Genomic DNA, 19,887 nt, shown 5'->3' on the forward strand with positions numbered 1-19,887 from the left:
TTTAAGGAATATAATTTAAAAAAATTATATTTGTAGTTAACAAAATATAATTTTATCTCTTATTTCACAGAGACAAGAAACAAGAAGACTAAGAGAATACATAGAAAGATGTGACATCTGCAAACCAGGTGAGGGATAGCCAAGGCTGGAAAACTACACTGATAGTTCCCAAAAATAATTTTCAATAAATTAAACTCACACTAATGTTGTTAAATATTATCTGAAATATATGTCTTTTTAAATAACAACAGGTGTTTAGTGTCAAAATTTATTTTTTACCCTGTTTATCCAGCCTTGGTAGCCATATATTTATTTAAATATTAGTTATTAATACATATAATATGAAATATTATCAAGTCACACAAACTAAAACTTAAATACAATAAATCTTAATACTGCATCCCTTCCAAAAAAAATAAAAATAAAAGGAAAGAAAATTTTATTTATAAATTTTTAGAAAATAATATGAAACTAATACTTGAAAAGAATAAATAAGAAATACATAATAGTCTATTAACTATAATTAGTAATAATAAATTAACATCTATATACGTAATCTAATCTTTTAAAATGAATAAATTTAGTTTCATAAAGATTCTGATAAACTAAAAATGTAATGAAAATTTACTAATAAAAAATAATAAATAATAAAATCTAATAATAATAATGACAATCTACTGAGTGTATCAGTATTTATGCCACATTTTGTAAGCATATTCTTGGCATTAGAATTGTGAAAAAAAAATCAAAATTAAGTCCACATAACTCTGGAAAAGCTTTGTTTTCAAAGTTATGACTAGGAAAGGATTTCACTGAGATTTCTACTCTAAAGATCAAACACAAATTACTGACCAAAATTAGTCATTTTATATGCAATCTTACATGAAAAATTGGATAAAAATGGGTCCCAGAACTGATCTACAGTAGTTTTCCTAAAAAAAATATTTATAAAACCCAAAAAATTACATCTTGAAAATCACATTTTTTAAAGTATGGCAAAAATTTACTTTGTTAAGTTGTCAATATCCAAATGAAACTATAAGATAAGATTTGTAGAGAATTTAGTTCTGCGAAAATCAATGTAACTTATGTCAATTACAACAGAATAGAATGTTTGGTGAGAAAAATTTGTCAATAAACTATGGCAGAAATTTCTTGAGACACTCCTTATATTTCTATATAGTACAACCGGATAAAACACTACACAGTATTCTTGTAAAATAAAGAATAGGCTTCATAGATAATATATTGAAAAATATCTTAAATTCTCTAATTTAATAAAGGAAAAAATCTTACAGGTTAACAGTATAACAGAAAATGGTTCACTTTTACCTCAGTACATTATGGTATTTGAATATCCATCTGGGTCATAGGGCTTCCACCTAGCAGTACCACTTGGTATGTTCTACGGCAGCAACTTAAACTATCCTCTCATCAAATGCCTCTTTTTCTACTGTTCTTTCCACGTCTTGTGAATTCAGTCAGTTCTTCTTATATCCTGGAGATTCTATTCTAAAGACATCTTAACAATATTTGATTATTTTTAAAAGCTGTAATCAATCCCCCTCCACATCAGATGCCTAATTTGCTTTCACTTCTTTCCATCTTCACTGTTCTGAGAAGTAATTCATTTGTTCTTTTATAATTCCATTTAATTTTTAGTATTTTTCTGAAGCAGTTATTTATAAAAACTTGCTTTTTGATATTCATTTAGGTTACATTCCATTTTTTACAACACTTTTTAATTTAGTTCCCTTTGCAACGTCATGTACTTTTCATACTGATATACTGAATTTATGAAGCACTGTATTTGCTGTTCTACACTGTATATCTTCATTCAGTACAGCATTTCTAATTACAACATTTAAGAAGTGAGTGAACTACTCAATATCCTCTACATCATGTTTAATTAACCTTAAATCTTCCTTAATTCTTACATTTACCTGCGTAAATTTAATTTTAACTTTATTAATTCTTAGTTCCACTCTCAAGATTCCTCTCCAGATTGATTAATTTCTCTACTAATATCTAACAAAGACTGTAAAATCATAAAAATTTTAACTTCAATTTAAATTAACTTTATTTGGTCAATGTAGTACTTAAAAGATAATTCAATAAAAAATGGAGACAGATCATACAATACTACAAATAATTAAAAAATTGCAATTATCAGTGTACAATAACAGATGCTTAGGATGAAAAAACTATAGAAGAGTACAATAAAGAAAATTTATTGTACTCTTCTAACTTTAGAAATTAAAATTTACAATCTCTATAATCATCAATTAAATGTAGAATAAAGAAAAATGTGTTATACAGACTGCTGATATTCAGTACAATTAATAACCGAATAGTTCTACATATAACACTTTTTGTTTAAAAAAAAAAAAAAATAGAGTATAAATTTTGAAAGTAAATACTTAGTTTTAATAACTTAGAATAAAATCCTATTAGATAAAATTTTCAGCACTGAAAACTTGTATTTGAAATCAAATACAATTATACATGCATGATTTATGTTAGATTAATATCTTAAAGCATAACAAGTTCTGATAAATCTAAATTAGAAATATCACAAATATACCAAGTTTTTTTGTTTATAAGTTCACAGAAACTTAATTTATATTATTAATTTTAAGTAATATAAAGTGAAGCTTCCAGTTTTGTACATCACATTACATGCTTATTCATTTCTTTAACACAAATGACCATGTATGCTATTCTGCTAATAATAGCGTTTTTACAGCCAAATGTTTCATTATTTACACAAAAAACGCTAACATTTTCAATGTTAAACATAGCGTTTTAAGTTTCAATCTCTGTGTAGTAAATTATGAAATATAGCTACCAAACTAGAAATTTTAGTAATACCTTTTAATAATAAATTTATAAAAAGAGCATGAACTTATTCATCACCAACTTCCAACCGAAAATAGACTTATTTAAAAACTCTCCATCATGGTCTAGATATCCAGAATGTCTGTAAATAATTAAAATTGTTTAATTTTGTTCTATAGATAAATTTTAGTTACATCAGAATTTTGTAAGTGGTAAAACAAAGCAGGTTTTTAAAAAGTTGTGATCAGTTGTTTTTGGAATGCCTAACTCTACATAACACTTCCATACTGATATTTTTGGGCTACACAAATACCTTGTTCTCAAGCTTCAATGGTTTTCTCAGACACTGATGGTCGTGCTAGATGTGACTGTTTCAATAGGCTGCTCATTCTCTGGGTTTGTTAGATCCCATCAGCCGAGGTTATTATTGCGTGAGAGTTCTTCATTGAACTCACAGTAATATTCACCCTTAACAAGTGTAACTGAATCAAATTTAGCATGCCACAGAACAAATTGAACCTTCCTCTACATCATAATTATGGTGATTAACAGGCTTCATGTGACTAATAGTAATGCAGTATACTTTTGCTGGCACTAGAACTTGTTACATATCAAAAACTTCTGGATTCTCTTCATTCTAACAAATATTTCATGTCTTTGATCCAAAATTATGACTGTTTGAAAACTCTACCATTTCTTTACAGTCACATTGTACTTATTAACTATTTTATTATTTAAAGCAATGTGATCAAAATGATTATTTAACCCACAATAATAAAATCAAATGCTACGATCATTTTTACATTAGTTGTAGCTGAATAAAAATAAAAATATAAATAACAATAATGTTGCTTACTTAGTTTGGTCTGGGTGGGATAATGTGTTATCCTATAGCTTCAGCAGCTCAGATAAGACAGTCATGCAGCAGCAATCCACCAACTTGTTTCCCTGGAGTTGAATGCCATGATACAGTTGAAGGACCAAGATGTGGGCGCTGTCCATCAGGCTATGTTGGCGATGGAAAAAACTGCAAGCCAGGGTACACCTGCAGTGAACGACACTGTTACCCAGGTCAGTAAATTGAGAATTCTACTATTCTCCATAAAATATTCATATTCATTAAAAATACAATATGAGTAACTGAATGTAAAAATTATTGTAAAAAAATTTCTTTTCTTCACAGAGTTGAAGGAATAATTTAGGTTTGGAATGGCGATTAAATTTAATAAGGCTAGTGTGAAAAGTACAGAAAATCAATAGTAGCAGATATAGAGTTAAAATCTGATAAAATGACAACAGCGAATGTCCACATAAAATTTGATGAAGTTTGGAGATGGTCAACTGGGAACCCCTGGTCTGCTTGACATGGAATGACCCAGAGTTCTATCATCAAAAATATCAATCAACCTAACTTATTCTTCCTGATGACACATTTCGCTAGTGAATCAAAGCTATTATAAATAAATAAATATTTTATTATTAAATGTAATACACTATGTTGAAAATGAAAACATATATGCTATTTATTCCCTGTTTACCATGAATTTTATCATTAAAGAAGTCCTAGTCTACCACGTAAATAAGATACATCCTCAAAGTTAGATTTGTCAGTCCCTGTCCGGGTCAACTGCTATTGCTATTCTTGTAAAACTGAACATAAAAATGAACATGCTGACTCTTCAACTCTGAAATGCCAAGTCTGACACAATTGTCTGAATAATTTTTTATTTATTAATTATAACCTTATTTAACTATATGTGTTGTTTTATAATAATTAATTAATATTATTATTTTGCAATAAGATGTTCTTATCATACAAGGTATAAAAATATTAATATACGATACATGAAATGCTCATAGGTATGATGCGTCGAAACCTGACATCAAAAGATTAATTATATATAGTTAGTTGGTACTTGTTTTAGTTTTAATTTCTAAACAAACAAAATAGTAATTATTTTGTAGTGTTAAATCTTAGTGTTAAGCCTATTTATATAACTAGTTACTTTTTTTTTTAATTTTATTATTTCTACTGACCGTAGTGTAACAATTTTGGTCATGTTGTTTGATAATAAGTGTTGACATGACTATTTGATTTGCAACAACATAAAAAACTAGTACTGTTTCTCTTGGAAGTATCTTATTACCACCAAGTTTGTTGTCATTGTTAGCTTTTTTAGACCAAGATCTGAAAATGACAAAGATCTGCGTACTTTCAAAAGGCTATTTATTAAAAAGTCAGTTATTTTACAAAAGTTTCTTATTTAAAAAAAAAAAAAAAAATGTTCTAAAATTGTAACAATATTCAATACTATTAAACCAAACTGCTATTTTCATGTTGTTCATTACATACTACTTAAGCTTATGACAAAAGTTATTTTTTTTGGTTTTTCACTTTACTAAGTTGAAGAGTTATTTCAGTTTTTTGATTTGAATAAATTTACTAACGATATAAAAGGGCTGAACAATTTATTTATAATCAAATAGATCTTTTTTTAACAGAAACAATTATACTGTAATTTAATAACAATAAGTTGATAAAACGCATATCAAATAGTAATTCGATATGCGTTTTCTTTATAATGATTTAATGTTCACTTTAACACTCACCAGTTAATTACATCAGAACTTTTTTTCTGTGCAAATTTCATTTTTGCTCTATATAATTGCACAACTATAATTTCATCAATAATTATTTTAATCTGTTAATAAAGACACTAATCAATTCTCTTTTTACACGACTGCTCAAAAAGTAGTGTAATGTATTTAAGGTGTATGTATGTACGTACCTTTGTTCCACTGTAGCAGCTCAACGGCCGAACCGATTCAGATGTATGACCCGCGTTGAAATCCTTACATTATCGGGAGTTCATAGGTTATATAAATATGTATACATATTTATCTATTCGTATAAATGTTGTAGTGAATATTTGAAGCACAAATTTTAATGAATTGAATTAATGAACTATGAACTGTGAGCCTCTATCACTGTGCTTTTTATTTTGTTTTTACTTCTCCGCAAGCTGGAACCACCGTTAGGCATCAACGTCAGTCAGAGGGAGTGATTTTACTCTAACGAGCCCGCCCGTCTAGCGGCTGTATTAATATTATTATTTTGCAATAAGATGTTCTTATCATACAAGGTATAAAAATAGTATAGGTATGACAGGCAGGAGGATCTTTAATTATCCTTGCCCTGCCTCAAGTACCCAGAACAGTGTCTTAGCTGAGTTTGAACTGAACGACTCACATCAATCGAATGAATAATACTACAAAAATAATAATTTAAATTTACATTAAATGAAATAATATTAAGTAAATTAAAAAATTCCTGTTTTCTAAAAATTTCTATTTAATAATAAATAGAAATATATAAAGTCCCATGGGGTTTCCGTGGGACTGCGTGTGAGTCTAGACTAATCATTACCATCAACTGGTAACAAACGGAGTGTACCTGGGGCGCTGTTTTGGAGATGCAATGGGATCCTCTTATAATATCTCTGCAAACAATTGTCCGATTTTCAAAATTCAAGCTGGGTATCTGTTAGTAGGTTAACTTTTGCATGCATCAGGTACACTCTCGATGTCACAGATGATGGTTATGCGAAATATTGTTATACCTTAAAAAAAAAGAGTGGCCTGCGCTACACCGAAACCAGCTTGCGCCCGGCGAGCTTCCACAAACGATCTTTGTAGAGTTTGACGCCTACGATTAGATGTAATGCTGTCGGCATCAGATTGAGGATCGAACCCACTATTACCGAATTTGATGTTTTAGGGGGACGTTTAAGTGGAACGGCGTATGCTCCCCCTAATATTGTGTTGGGCTGTGACAGTGCATAAACTGCAAGGGACTACCTAAGACAGAGCTGTTGTAGATATGATCACTCATATTTTTGCCAAGGGACAAGCCTACGTAGCACTGAATGGCGTGAGACAATTTGAGAGTTCAGGCATTAGTTGTTTGGATTCCAGAAAATTACTGTATGATCCACACAATAACAAAATATCTCAGGAACTCAATCGCTCGAGAAAACTGTAATTTTAGTTTGGTAAACTACAATTAAATAAATTAAGACAATTTGTTTTCTCATACAAGAAATGAGAGAACTGTAGGTGTTTTCAGTTCTCTCATTTGGCTGAGTACGTTAAATACGTCATATCCATTAGTTTTCGAATCATGAATTTTTCTCATTGGTTACAAAAAAGTATTAAATAAAAAAACAATTATAAATATTAAATATAAAAAATTATTATAAAAATTAAAAAGCACGACTGCCAAAAAAAAATTAAAAATTGAAAAAAAAAACGACAATAAATCGAACTAAAAAAGAAAACCAGGTATGGAAATAAAGGATTAAATATCGTTATTCAGTATTTAAGTAAATAAAATATTGGGTGACCACTCAACACTTCCAGATATTTTTAATTTGTTTAATTATATTTTTCATGTAAAAATAGCAGGCATTTAAGGGTTTTTAATGATTAAATTCTCACCAGGCCTTACATCGATAAGAAAATCTTATCCTTCAACAAAAATATTTAAATGCTGTTGGGGCTCTGTATTACTATTCAGAGTAACTGAGTAACTGCTATTCAGAGCTCTTTAATATAGGACAATTACTATTCACAGCCCCCTGACTGCATTTAAATATTCTCATAGAAGGACAAAATTTTCTTATCAATGTAAAACCTGGTGAGAACCTAATCATTAGATAACCTTAAATGCATGCTATTTCTACAACATGAAAAATATAATTAAAAAAATTAAAATTGTTTGAAAGTATTGAGTGGTCACCCATTATTTTATTTAATTAAATACTGAATAACAATGTTTAGTCTTTTATTTCCATACCTTGTTTTCTTTTTTTTAGTTTGATTATTGTCATTTTTTTAATTCAATTTATTAATTTCTTTTTTTTTGGCAGTTGTATTTTTTTAAATTTTTATAGTTGTTTTTATTATTCATTAATTTTGTACTTGGTAGTCTTGGTGTATGTTATGATCATAATAAAGTTTTTATTTACTAGTTTTTGATGTTGGTATCGGTGAAGTACCGTGTTAAAAAATATAAAACCGTTTTAAAAATAGATTTCAGTATTTTTAATTTATAATGAGAGTTATAAAAACTTTTCTGAAGAAACTTAAAGTATCCTGTAGTAATTGATGTAAAATTTGGTTTACATGTTTTTTTCCATTGTAATAAAAATATCTTCATACTTTAGAAAAGTATATTTAATCATAATTATAAATAATAATATTTAAGTTAAAAACTAAGGTTTTGTGATTACTTAGTATAAAAATTTGTAATTTTTAATTACAGGAGTCAGGTGTTATGATACAGTTGAAGGTGCTCAGTGTGGACCATGCCCAGCAGGTTATACTGGAGATGGAAGAAGATGTGTACCACGATCTGGATGTGAAAATAATCCTTGCTCACCAGGTTTGTTGAAGCATATTATTTTGATAATTAAGAAAAATCTTGCCAGTTTTCTGTTGAAATCTATTCTGATTCAGTAATAATAAAGAGCTCTTTCACATGTCCAATTAATCTTAGTAATATCCAGTAGTCTTAAAAGTTTAAACTTCCAAAAATCCCTTTTTCATATTTTCTTCTTCTTATTTATCCAATGAATTATAAACTGCCAACTGGGCCAGGATATAAAAAGCTGTATTAGTTGAGTAGAGACTTCTAGACTATCAAGTGATCAAAATATTCTGCATTATACTTTTTCTAATATATTGGATATCAATATAGAATTCTCATGCATGTGATTATTTTATTTTATAATTGATTGTGTATTCTGTGATACTATTCAGCTCAAGAGTTTACCACAGTTTTCCTTGATTCATCCAGTAAATGCTGGGGGAGTTACTTTTTTTATTTATGAAATAGCATGTAATTATATTGACCCATTCTTGACACGATCTATATAATGTATTATCATGTACCGAAATGAAAAATGTATTTATTTATTTATTTATGGATCAGAATCGAAAAAATATAGTAAAGAATGGAGATGATGTGCATCTTCAACAAAAACATTCAAAATGCTACCTTCTGTAAATAAAGTGGTGCCTACTGTCTTGTGGAACATTAAAAAATCTGTTTGTTGTCATTATTTGAGAGTTCAACATATTATTGTAAACAGTGTCATTTGACTGGAGTTGCTGAAAACAATCTGAGATTTGCTATTCAAACTAATTAACATGAATTATTGACTAAGAAGAATTTTTCTTTCTAATATCTGTGAAAACATCTGTAGGATATTTAGAAAGTGAATGAATTGATTTCACAAATTCTTTTCCCAAAAGTTAAACCACATTTGTTGGATAATGCTGGTGAATTTGTATTGTGTTTTTGGTTATGTTAAATTTCTTGCAGAATTACCATTCCATTAAACATCTCATATTAATTGAAATTAATAGAAATGGGATGGGATTAGTGTGAATAGATTAATTAATAGGAACGGGGTGTGAGTTTGTCTGGAAAGTTAACTGATCTGTATGGAAATTAAGGAAATCATAAAATTCAAGACTCTTTGAACACCTTTTCAAAGAAAAAGTTAATGAACAGTATGAATATTTCCTATAATGCAGTAAAGTTTTGTCTCATATTTAGGAACTGATAGATAAGTTTATTTCTTGTGGAGCAGCAGTTTTGCTTGAGCAATCATTTGATTGATTTTTTATCTAGTAAAGTAACCACATCTATCAGATACTATCTTCACCCATTTTAATATACTCGCTATTTAATATACCTTAAATGTTCATATGTGCAACATTTCACAGTTTTTAAAGTTGAAGTAAACAAAATTGAAGTAGTGATGAAAAAGTTAGAATTGGTGCATCATTGTCCATCCAAAAAAAAAAAAATATGAAAAATTTCCTAATCGCAAAAATTTTCTTTCATCCATTGAGAAAGGTTTTTCTCACACTACTACACTGGGCTGAACATACAATTAAGTAAAGCTCAACCCAGTGAAGTGTCCTATTACTCTAAGGGTGCCTCCCCACCCACTGGCAGTAAATCCAGTACGGCAGGTCGGCGCCACCGGTTGGATCTTTTGATTTTTATTTTGCCTACCTCTAATCCCTGGGAAGGGGTAACCAGGCCTGATTATGTCGTTCCCGGGCCCCGAACGTCGGCCGGGTTTCGGTCTTAATTTTACTCCTGACCTACGCTAGCCAGACCCTTCTTCGATCTTCGCAAGGAAACAATCTAATCAGTTGGAGACCTCACGGAGATCACGGAGGAGACCGCGAGACGGTCTCCTCCGTGAGGACGGGGAGCCACCTACCAAATCGCTTCATACCGATCTGATAGCCCGCCCCCACAGATCTTTTTTAATTGAGCTCTCCGCAGAGTTCTCTCCATTTATTTTTTTAGACTGCTTGATTTCATAATTCAGTAAACGTCGTGCAGCTACGTATCTTTGCGCAGCCTCCTCGTATGCATCCCCTCCTGCAACCCTTAACCGCTGTTTTCGGCGTTGTAGACTGTCAAGTTCACTTCGCATATGCACTATTTGCTCGGTCCACCAATATACCGGGTGAAACCTATTACTACTCTTAGGAATCTTTGAAATCTCATAAACTATCAAATCCTGGAGAGACGATGGCGACATATTTCTAATCTGTCTGGCAACATTTTCAACGACAGTTGCAACTTGCCTTTGTGTCAGTCTTGGTGGTTTCTGACTGGCTACCAAACGAAACGACGGGTTTTCGATTTCTAACATTGTGGCCAAGTGATCACTTGCCGTTTCGTCCTGCAGGACTCTCCAGTTACACCTGGAGTGATCCCATCGTCTGTCCATTATGGTTAAATTCAGAATCGAGGTATGTCCCCTCGCCGCATAGGTAGGTGTGTGGTCATTTAAGCAGTAAAGAACATTCACCGTCATGATGTCTGAATGAATCTCGCCGCGACGGTTTGTTTAAGGACTACCGGTGACAACAGCCTTGCAATTCAGGTTGCCCATCAGAATGATCTTCCTGGGTGATCTGATAACGACATCATTGAATCTACCCATGAATACCTCAAAATCATGAAATTCACAATTGGGGCTGACATAAGCTCCAATCAGCAGTGCGTCTAGTAATTCCACTGCTATCAATGCTTCTTCTCTGTGGAATGTCTGACAGCCCCACTGTCCGCTAATATTCAGAATAGCGACGTTACCCGCAGCATCTGTGTACCATTCTCTACTGGCAACTGCATATCAGTTGGGTTCGGTTGTTATAAGGATGTTCACGCCGAGACCCTTCATCAGTTCTCCCACTAAGTCGTGGGGGAGTGTCTTCTATCGGCATTAGGTAGGGCCAACTTAATCATTTCTGGTTGATTCGCACGTCATGCCTCCGGTGCAGTGATCAACGTTACTGCAATCCAAACATCTTTTTCCTTCACGGCATTACCTAATCTGTGGCCTTTGTCACCACAGTTGTAGCACAGCTCTGTTCTGTTGGGACCCCGGCACTCAGCGTTCCTGTGTCCCCAACCTCAACATCTGTAACAACGAATGGATTCTTCTCTGATATAAGCTCGGCAGTGCCCACGTTTTCACTGCCCGTGAAGAGGATTTCAGTCGGGTGGGCAGTAGATCCAACCCGATTGCTATCCTCTTCTTTATGAGTTTATTTGCATCCCTGTGTGTTGTGATGACTGTCACGTTCTGTGTGTCTCCATACCCTCTCCTTATTGACGATATTCTAAAGTCCTCGTGACTCCCGACAACGCCGGCAATTGCCTCGTTTATCTCCTGCTCTAATGTGTCCAGTTCCACGTCTCTAACATGGACAACCGCTCCCCTGTCGCTCTGGTGTGCATGTCTACTGCAGCTCCACCGTCTTATCTCGGAGAGCTGTAGTAAATGTTTCCTCATTCTGCGAGCCCTTGACCCTAACTTGGAGCTCTTCATTGCGTCCCTTCCTTAAGAAAAAGACCTTCTCAGCGTCTTCCTTGGTTACGGATGTTTTCATCGTCTTTAGTAAGTCCGCATAGGACTTACCCTGAGCTCTTACTACGACTGCTCTGCTGTCTTCAGCCGGAGGGATCGACCTTCGAGCCAAGGCCGACCTTGACCTTAAACGGCCGGATGTCTTAGCTGATCTTGAAATCACCACCGCTGGTGGTGATGACATCTTTCTAATAGTCGTGCCAACAAGTCCTCCAGGCAGAACAAACAATCTCTCCAATTCTCGTCTTAATAACCCCAGAATGGTGGCCTTCGGTACTGTAGTAAATCCTGAACTTGCTGTGGTGAGCTGATTCCACAACTTCCCCCATGAGAGAGGAAATATCTCTGGTAATGTCGCGTCTGCTTTAAATCTTCGCGCCCTCGGATTGTTAACCTCCACCCTCTGCTTGTTTGCCAAGTCAATAAACTCACACAAATCCCTGTATTCATCATCAAGATATTTATTGTCTTACTCTGTTTAGTATTTCAGACGGTCACCTGCGTGGGAGTAAGTCAAGAAGTTCTTCATCGGTCAGGTCTCGTCTCAAAATTTCCTCATCTGATTCCCTATGCGGGTCCGTCTGGGTGGCTTGTATCATCACGGTTAGTGACGGGGACACCTCCGACAGCTGTTTTAGTCCGTTGTATATTGCAGTCAACTCCTTCTCATGACTGGAAATATATTTCGCCAGTCTTAAACCATGATACTGTTTCAACATCAAAGTAGCTAATCCTAATCGAGTCGTTAGCTCCTACAAGCCCTCCACTGGCTCCTCCTCTTCGGAAGACACCTGCCAGATGCGTTTCTTTCCTTTAACGTCTGTAACCTTCCGTTGCAAGGCTTCAAGAGCTCCAGAAGTACTTTGGTCGGTCCCTTCCTCCATGGGAATTGACCTGCGCTGTATCTTATATTTTTATCGCCTTCTGTGTCAAATTGCTTGTATTTTGACACCCCACAAGCTTAGTTTTGGGGTCAAAAAAGGTTAATCGAGGGGTGTTTGGGACGGGTAGGTAAAATATATCTGCATGAAAATAGATTCAAAATTTTTGGGGGTTCAAAAGATTTTTTGAGGGGATTGGAAATGTATCCCCCAAACATGTTAAAAAATTTGGGGTGGGAAGGGGGTTAGGGGGTCTGGAAGGACCCGGGACACAAAGCTCCCGGGGGATTTTGGGATCAGAAGGATAGGGGCGGAGGAATAGCGGAAAAGGCTGTTCCCCTTATAAAGCGTGCGAGGACTAAGAATAATTCTTGCTTACCTCAGTGAAAATTGTTGAAAAATTTTCAAAGTCCTTGTTTACGCTATTAGCAGTGATGTCACTGACTTGTATTTCTCTGTCTACTCGACTTAGAATATTTCTTCTCTAAATGAAAAACTAATGCACACAGAAAATCGAAATTATGGTACAATAAAAATCTCAATAAACCACACTACTTTTCCAATTTAAAATTTAAAAAAAACCGTTCAAATAAGCCACTAGAATGCAGAATGCAAACACAACCTCTCAGTTATGAGCTTCCTTACTCGACTATTGTCAAGGGTTTGCCCAAAGAGGACATCACTTTCACATGCCATTTACAAAGTTTACACTGTTAGCAAAATTTGTGAATATTTTCTTGTTTCTGATGCAGCCAGTAGCTAGATTAGAGTTAAATTTTCAGTTAATGTGTAAAAACTATAAGAACTTATTGCAGCAACATAGGAAGATAATTCATCACGTAGATGGCTGTAGGTACTGTTTTGAAATATTTGTTCAAGAAAAAAGGTTTCTTTCAATTTCTGGGCTCATTTAAAGATTGCTTACTATAAGTATTGAAAAACTTTTAAAGTATTGATTCCTTTTGTTTTTGTATTTTTGTGTGAAAAACATAAAATTAGAAACCAGTATGCAAGTTTCAGGTACTAAACTGTAAATAATAACTTTTAAATAAAATTCAGTACCAATCATTTAGTTTAATAATTAATTAAAATGAAAAGTTAAATCATCTAATTTGATGTTCAGTACCGTCAAATTAATATCATAATTTTTATGAATTTATTCTAATTAAAGTAAAATTCTAATAAATGAAAAAATAATAAAACAGTTATTAACAATTTTTTTTTAAAATGGGAAATTTTTCTTGTTTTTAACATATTTCCTTGTCAAAGACTCAAAAGTACATTGTTAAAAAGTCAGATATCAAACTGTAATTCAACATGTATAACGTCATTGTTAACTACTTTACGTAAAACCGCTACATCTCTTCCAATTCTTTACCACTTTTTTTTTCATTTCCAGTTAAAAATTCAAATGCAAAGCTATTGAAACAAATTAATATCTTATCTCAATATTAATTATTTAACATTTGACAATAAGCAACAGCAATAATGGTTGGCAAACAGTGTGGGGTTGATGACTTTGGTGAGATATACGAAGTCTGTAAATAAAATAATGAGACTAGTTTTTTTTGCAACAAAAGTAGCAACACTGTAAAATTACTAGTAAACATATGGTTATATGAACAGCTGCTTTATATTAGGTATTGTTATTTTTAATCTATTGTTGCCCCATGAGATATAAACAAACTTTTCATGAGACGAGTTTTTGTTGTGCGTTACAAAAATGAGTGAAACTAATTATGAGCAACGTTGTGCAATCAAGTTTTGTGTTAAACTCTGTGAGAATACTACTGAAACTTTTTCAAAATTGAAAAGGATCCTTGGAGGCGACACTCTGTCATGAACCCAAGTTTTTAGGTGGTTTAGAGCATTTTCAGATGGCCGGGAAGCAGTTGCGGACGATCCATGCTCTAGAAGACCGTTAACGCCAAAAAGTGACGACAATGTTGAACGAATCAGTCTTGATGCGACTGGTGATTAACTGTCGGAATGACTGCAGAACAATTGAATTTGAACCACACCACAATCCATCAAATTTTGACAAACGAATTGGACATGAAAAAAGTTTGTCCAAAATTGGTCCCAAAAATCTCACTGTTGAACAGAAAAACAACAGGGTGGAAGTGTGCTGCGATCTTTTAGGGCGAATTGAAACTGATCCTGATTTTCTAAAAAAATGTTATTACTGGTGATGAATCTTAGATATTTAAGTACAACCCATAAACAAAACATCAGAGCAAGGAGTGGCACACTTCACAAGCAAAAATTAATAAATCAGAAATCAAAACCATGCTAATTTGTTTCTTTGATAGTAATGACATATTCCATAAGGAGTTTTAGCCTACAGGACAGACTGTAAATCAATATGTTTACCGAGAAATTCTTGAAAGACTGCGGAAAAGAGTTGTTCATGTGAGACCAGCCATCAAAGACAACTGGATGCTGTATCATGACAATGCATCTTGTCACACTGCATTCTCAATTAATGGGTTTTTGGCAAAGAATAACATTCCTGTATTTCCTCAAACACCTTATTCACCTGACTTGAGTCCCTGCAACGTTTTCCTGTTCCCAACTTTAAAAAAATATCTCAAAGGACATCATACTGGAACAGTAGAAAACATTTTTAAAAAATGTAACTGACCATCGGAAGGATATTCTGGTTTTTGAGTTCCAACACTGCTATGAAGAGTGGGAAAACTGTTTGAAGTGTTGCATGGTTCCCAAGGGAACTATTTTGAAGGTGATAGAGTCCATGCATAATTGAATTGTAAATGAAAGATTTTTCTGAACTAGTCTACTTTATTTACAGACCTCGTATCTGTGTACCAAGAGGTGTTTGCCAAACTTAAGGGACTGGTTCAGTACATCAAAATAAATACAGTGAGCAAACAAACTATCTTGCTTCATTTTCCTTCTGTCTGTGTTTTGGTTTCTTTTTCAATAAAAATGTATTTTTCCTGGTCTATTAATAATAGTAAAATCTATTATTCATTATTAGCGGATTTCCAAAGAATTTGGAAATTGCTACTGTGCTGTAATATTTATATACATATGTATATATATGTAAAATTTATTTGTCCGCTCCATCGCACACAAATCTTAACCAATTTTGACAAAACTTGGTGGGGATGCAAACTTATTGGGAGTAGAACTCTATTAATTTTCAAGTGAATTGGTTCACAGGAACTGGAGTTAGGGCCAAAAAACAGGGTTTAGGGTACATATTCAGTGTTTATTTTGTTCTAGTGGGTGCAATTTTTTTTACAGTTCCTTTTATTTTTTTAAGAATAAATTATTTTAAGAAATAGGACTGGTTTGATGTTTTTCAACTATTCTATACAAAGCTCAAAATTAATGATGCTTGATAGGCAATTTAAAAATAACCATCTCATTTCTTAATAGCTTTAAATTTTGAGTTAAGTTTAGGGATATATTTAAGTAAAATGTTTAATAAATAAAATGATCAGAAACACTGGGTGAGGTATATTATCTGTTCTTAGGTAATCTGCTGTAGAATAAATTAATCTGATTGCTTGTTCACAGGTGTATCATGTGTAAGTTATCCTGAACCACCTTACTACCGCTGTGGATCATGTCCTCCTGGTATGACAGGAAATGGAACAAACTGTCATGATCTTGATGAGGTAATTTATTAATTAATAAAATTTTATTAAATATCTGTAACTAAACAAATTGATAGAAATTTGATGTTTGTGTTGTTGAATAAATTTTAACATATATATATATTCTCTAAATTCATATTACAACAAAACATTCTGCTACATTAATGACTGTATCATGTCACAGATAAGTACCACCATGTTCTTATGTTCTTGTACACAGTGATTATGGAAGTTCATTTCAAAGATCATTAGACACATTCTAATAATTTTAAGATGTGTATTTGTCTGTTCTCAATAGATGTAATAAATGTGTCACTTTCTGCTGGATTCAGAGCCATGTAGGAATTCTTCATGCAGAGTATAATCCACTCTGATTGTATGTAAGTTTCATAAAACCCTGGTAGAAATTGATCTGGTGCAGTTAATTTATGGCTATTGTCAAGAATAAGCTTTGTCAAATAGTATATTTGACACTATATTATAGTATATGAAAATTACAGTTTTGAGTTACTTCAGTCCTTACGGAAAATATGGATTTTGATTTCATACTGTCATTGTTGGCTGCATCCTCTGCTGCCATACTTCTTTTTATTTAAGCAATAATATGCGTTGTGTGGATAATTACTGACAACTGGAAATGATCTTCAAGCTCTGGCTAATTTATTTTATAGTTAGTATCTGTTGGCAACTATTCTCTTCACTAATTATTTTTCCACTACACATTCTTATGAAAAACAAAATAATTGATTTAATTATAGTTATAACGCTATGGATATATTAATTGTACATTCTATGGTTAGAAGTAATAAAAAATATTTAAATTTCAAACACTAATACTCAAATATTTCTATTTAAAAAAAGAAGAAAACCTCTATTAACTCACTAACATGCTATTCAGTACACCAGGTGTGCAGTATTCAGTGAAGTGAATAAAACATAGCACTCCTCAATTGCATTTAATGAAGTTTAAAATCAAATGAAATTAAGGTGAATGAATAAACAAACGTTAATGCGTTTATAATAAGGTATATAATTATTTCATGGAGAGAAGTATTATTTTTAAAAACTGGATCTTGTGATATGTTTGCTTCCATTCTCTGGATCACTGTGTTAGTTTATTGGTTCGATACTTTGTACTATTTGCTCATACACCTTTACACGTTTTCATTCATTCGCTTTTTTTCAGCTCATTCACGGTGGTTTATAACTTTTAACTTTTGTTCATTCACTTTTTGTTGTTTATTGCCTACTAATTTAAACATGTCATGAAGTAAAAAAAAATTGATGTTGAAAAGAAATGTATGGACAGAGCTTTATTTTTTAATTTTATTTCTGAAATTAGTGTTTATTATAAAAATCAAGAGTACCAAAACTTGTGGGAACATGTATCACAGTAGTATTCTCAAATGGTTTGAAAAGAAATAACTACAATATAGTTAAATAAAATGTTTAACAATATAAAGTCCAAAATTAAAAAGAAAACTAATTTAAAATAAAGAGGAAAAAAGCTGATTAAGAATGGGGGGGAAAAAAAGATCTTTTGCCATTAACAGCCCAATAAGAAAATCTAGTTATTAACAAAGTACCAAGAATATGTCAGTAAGTGCTAAGGTATCTGAAAATAGTTATTAATTTGATATCGCTACAAAAAATTAAACTTACAACTTCATCAGTCAACTGTATTGTATCTTCAAAAAATGTAGGATCAGCAAAATAATGTAGTAGTATCTCATTTCCATCCAATTTCTCGAGTCAGGTCTTCTCTTCATATTTTATTGCCAATGGGTAATTCCGTTGTTAAAAAAAAATATGCATTTTCAGTATAAAATCAAAAAAAAACTTAGATTTAGTCATAACTCTTCACAGATCAAACATTTTCAATTCTGAATAGGCATGATCATTAACAGTGAGAACTGAACTCAAGAACTCACCAAACATTGAACTGATAAAAACAAGGCATGTCCTCTTACATACTCCAAAATAATTAAGTTGTTACTGCAGACAAGTAGCAGAATTTTCTCTTTTTTCACAACAAATATGAATTTATTAATATACTATTTGAAAAATTTGAGTTACTAATACAGAAAATAGTTCTCTTTACAAAGACCCAGTGGATTGGTCTAGTGGTGAATGCGTCTTCCCAAATCAGCTGATTTGGAAGTTGAGAGTTCCAGCGTTCTAGTCCTAGTAAAGGCAGTTACTTTTATACGGATTTGAATACTAGACTATGGATACCGGTGTTCTTTGGTGATTGGTTTTCAATTAACCACCAATCTTAGGAATGGTTGAACTGAGAATGTACAAGACTACACTCATACATATCATCTTCATTCATCCTCTGGAGTAATACCTGAATAGTAATTCCCGGAGGCTAAACAGGAAAAAGAAAAAAAAATTCTCTTTTATAAAGACGAAATGAACTATATAGAAAACAAAGAAATAACAATTTCTATTTTTTATTCATTTTACCTAATAATGTTCCTTGGGGTGGAACACATACCATTACAGACTGAAACTGCTGAGCTACATCTCTTGTATGATGATTAAGAGCCATCAACCTCATTATAATTTCAATGATTTTACCCTGGTTTAGAGATTCTACTGGCTGGTCCCTTTTAAAATTATTCAGGTTAATTTTAATTTTCTAAGAAAATTGGTTCTGTAAGTTACAGAATTAAAAAGGTTTTTTATTTATTTCTAGTGTGACTTAGCAGAACCCTGTGATCCTAGAGTAAAGTGTACAAATTTGGTGCCAGGATTCCGTTGTGAAGCATGTCCTCCAGGTTTCACTGGCTCTCCAGGTTTAGAAGGTGTTGGTCTTGAGTTTGCAGTTCGAAACAGGCAACGTTGTCATGACATTGATGAATGTGCTGATGGTAGAAATGGTGGTTGTGCACCAAACTCTGTTTGCATCAATACAGAGGTACACTTATAATTATTTCTTAAATTTAATTTTTATTATTGTATTAAATAATTTTAAATCTTCCGATTTACGCTTATTTAACACTATGAAATTTATATGAAAATTTAATTCTTTTATTTTATTTTTTATCAGTTATTTTTATTTTGGTACCCACATCTTAGCATCAACTTTCTTCTTTTTACATTGTAGATTCTCAGTTATCTGTTTTATACATTATAATTGTTTCCTTTACTATTTTAATCCTCTATGCTTCCTTCTACAAACAAATTCACTAATTCTAGGTGCTTTCAATATGTAGTCCATCAACCTCATCCTTTTTTCATTTCACATTTTTCCAGAAGGTGAATATTATAACTTTTACTTTAATAATGAAAATGAAGATTTGTTATATAACTTTATTCATTATTTGTTTTTGATGAAAATAGGTAATCAATTGGAAGATGAATAAGTTTTATTTCCAATGACTCGTTTTCTTTACTTTTTATTGGAAGATTCGTTTTAGAGGGGAAGCCATACCAAATAGTTTCTTTAACCTTTGTAACCTGGGACTAAAGTCTCTTAATAAAATGCTAAGTTTGTTATTGTTATTAAACATTTATTATGCTTATCATTTATCTTTTCTCTGTCTGGAATATAATCTCATCAATTGGGGCTCC

General features: G+C 32.3%; 1 protein-coding gene across 1 annotated transcript in view; it reads left to right on the forward strand.

Moving 5' to 3' along the window:
- The window catches only part of Tsp (Thrombospondin), a 194,993-nt gene that overhangs the window by 102,156 nt on the left and 72,950 nt on the right, over positions 1-19,887 (forward strand). The window contains exons 7-11 of the mRNA XM_075359724.1: positions 71-128; positions 3,733-3,909; positions 8,162-8,281; positions 16,229-16,329; positions 19,010-19,231. Of these exons, the coding sequence (XP_075215839.1) occupies positions 71-128; positions 3,733-3,909; positions 8,162-8,281; positions 16,229-16,329; positions 19,010-19,231 (678 nt within the window). The remainder of the gene's footprint in view (positions 1-70; positions 129-3,732; positions 3,910-8,161; positions 8,282-16,228; positions 16,330-19,009; positions 19,232-19,887) is intronic.

Source organism: Lycorma delicatula, chromosome 3, assembly GCF_047948215.1.
Source record: "Lycorma delicatula isolate Av1 chromosome 3, ASM4794821v1, whole genome shotgun sequence".
Taxonomy (NCBI): domain Eukaryota; kingdom Metazoa; phylum Arthropoda; class Insecta; order Hemiptera; family Fulgoridae; genus Lycorma; species Lycorma delicatula.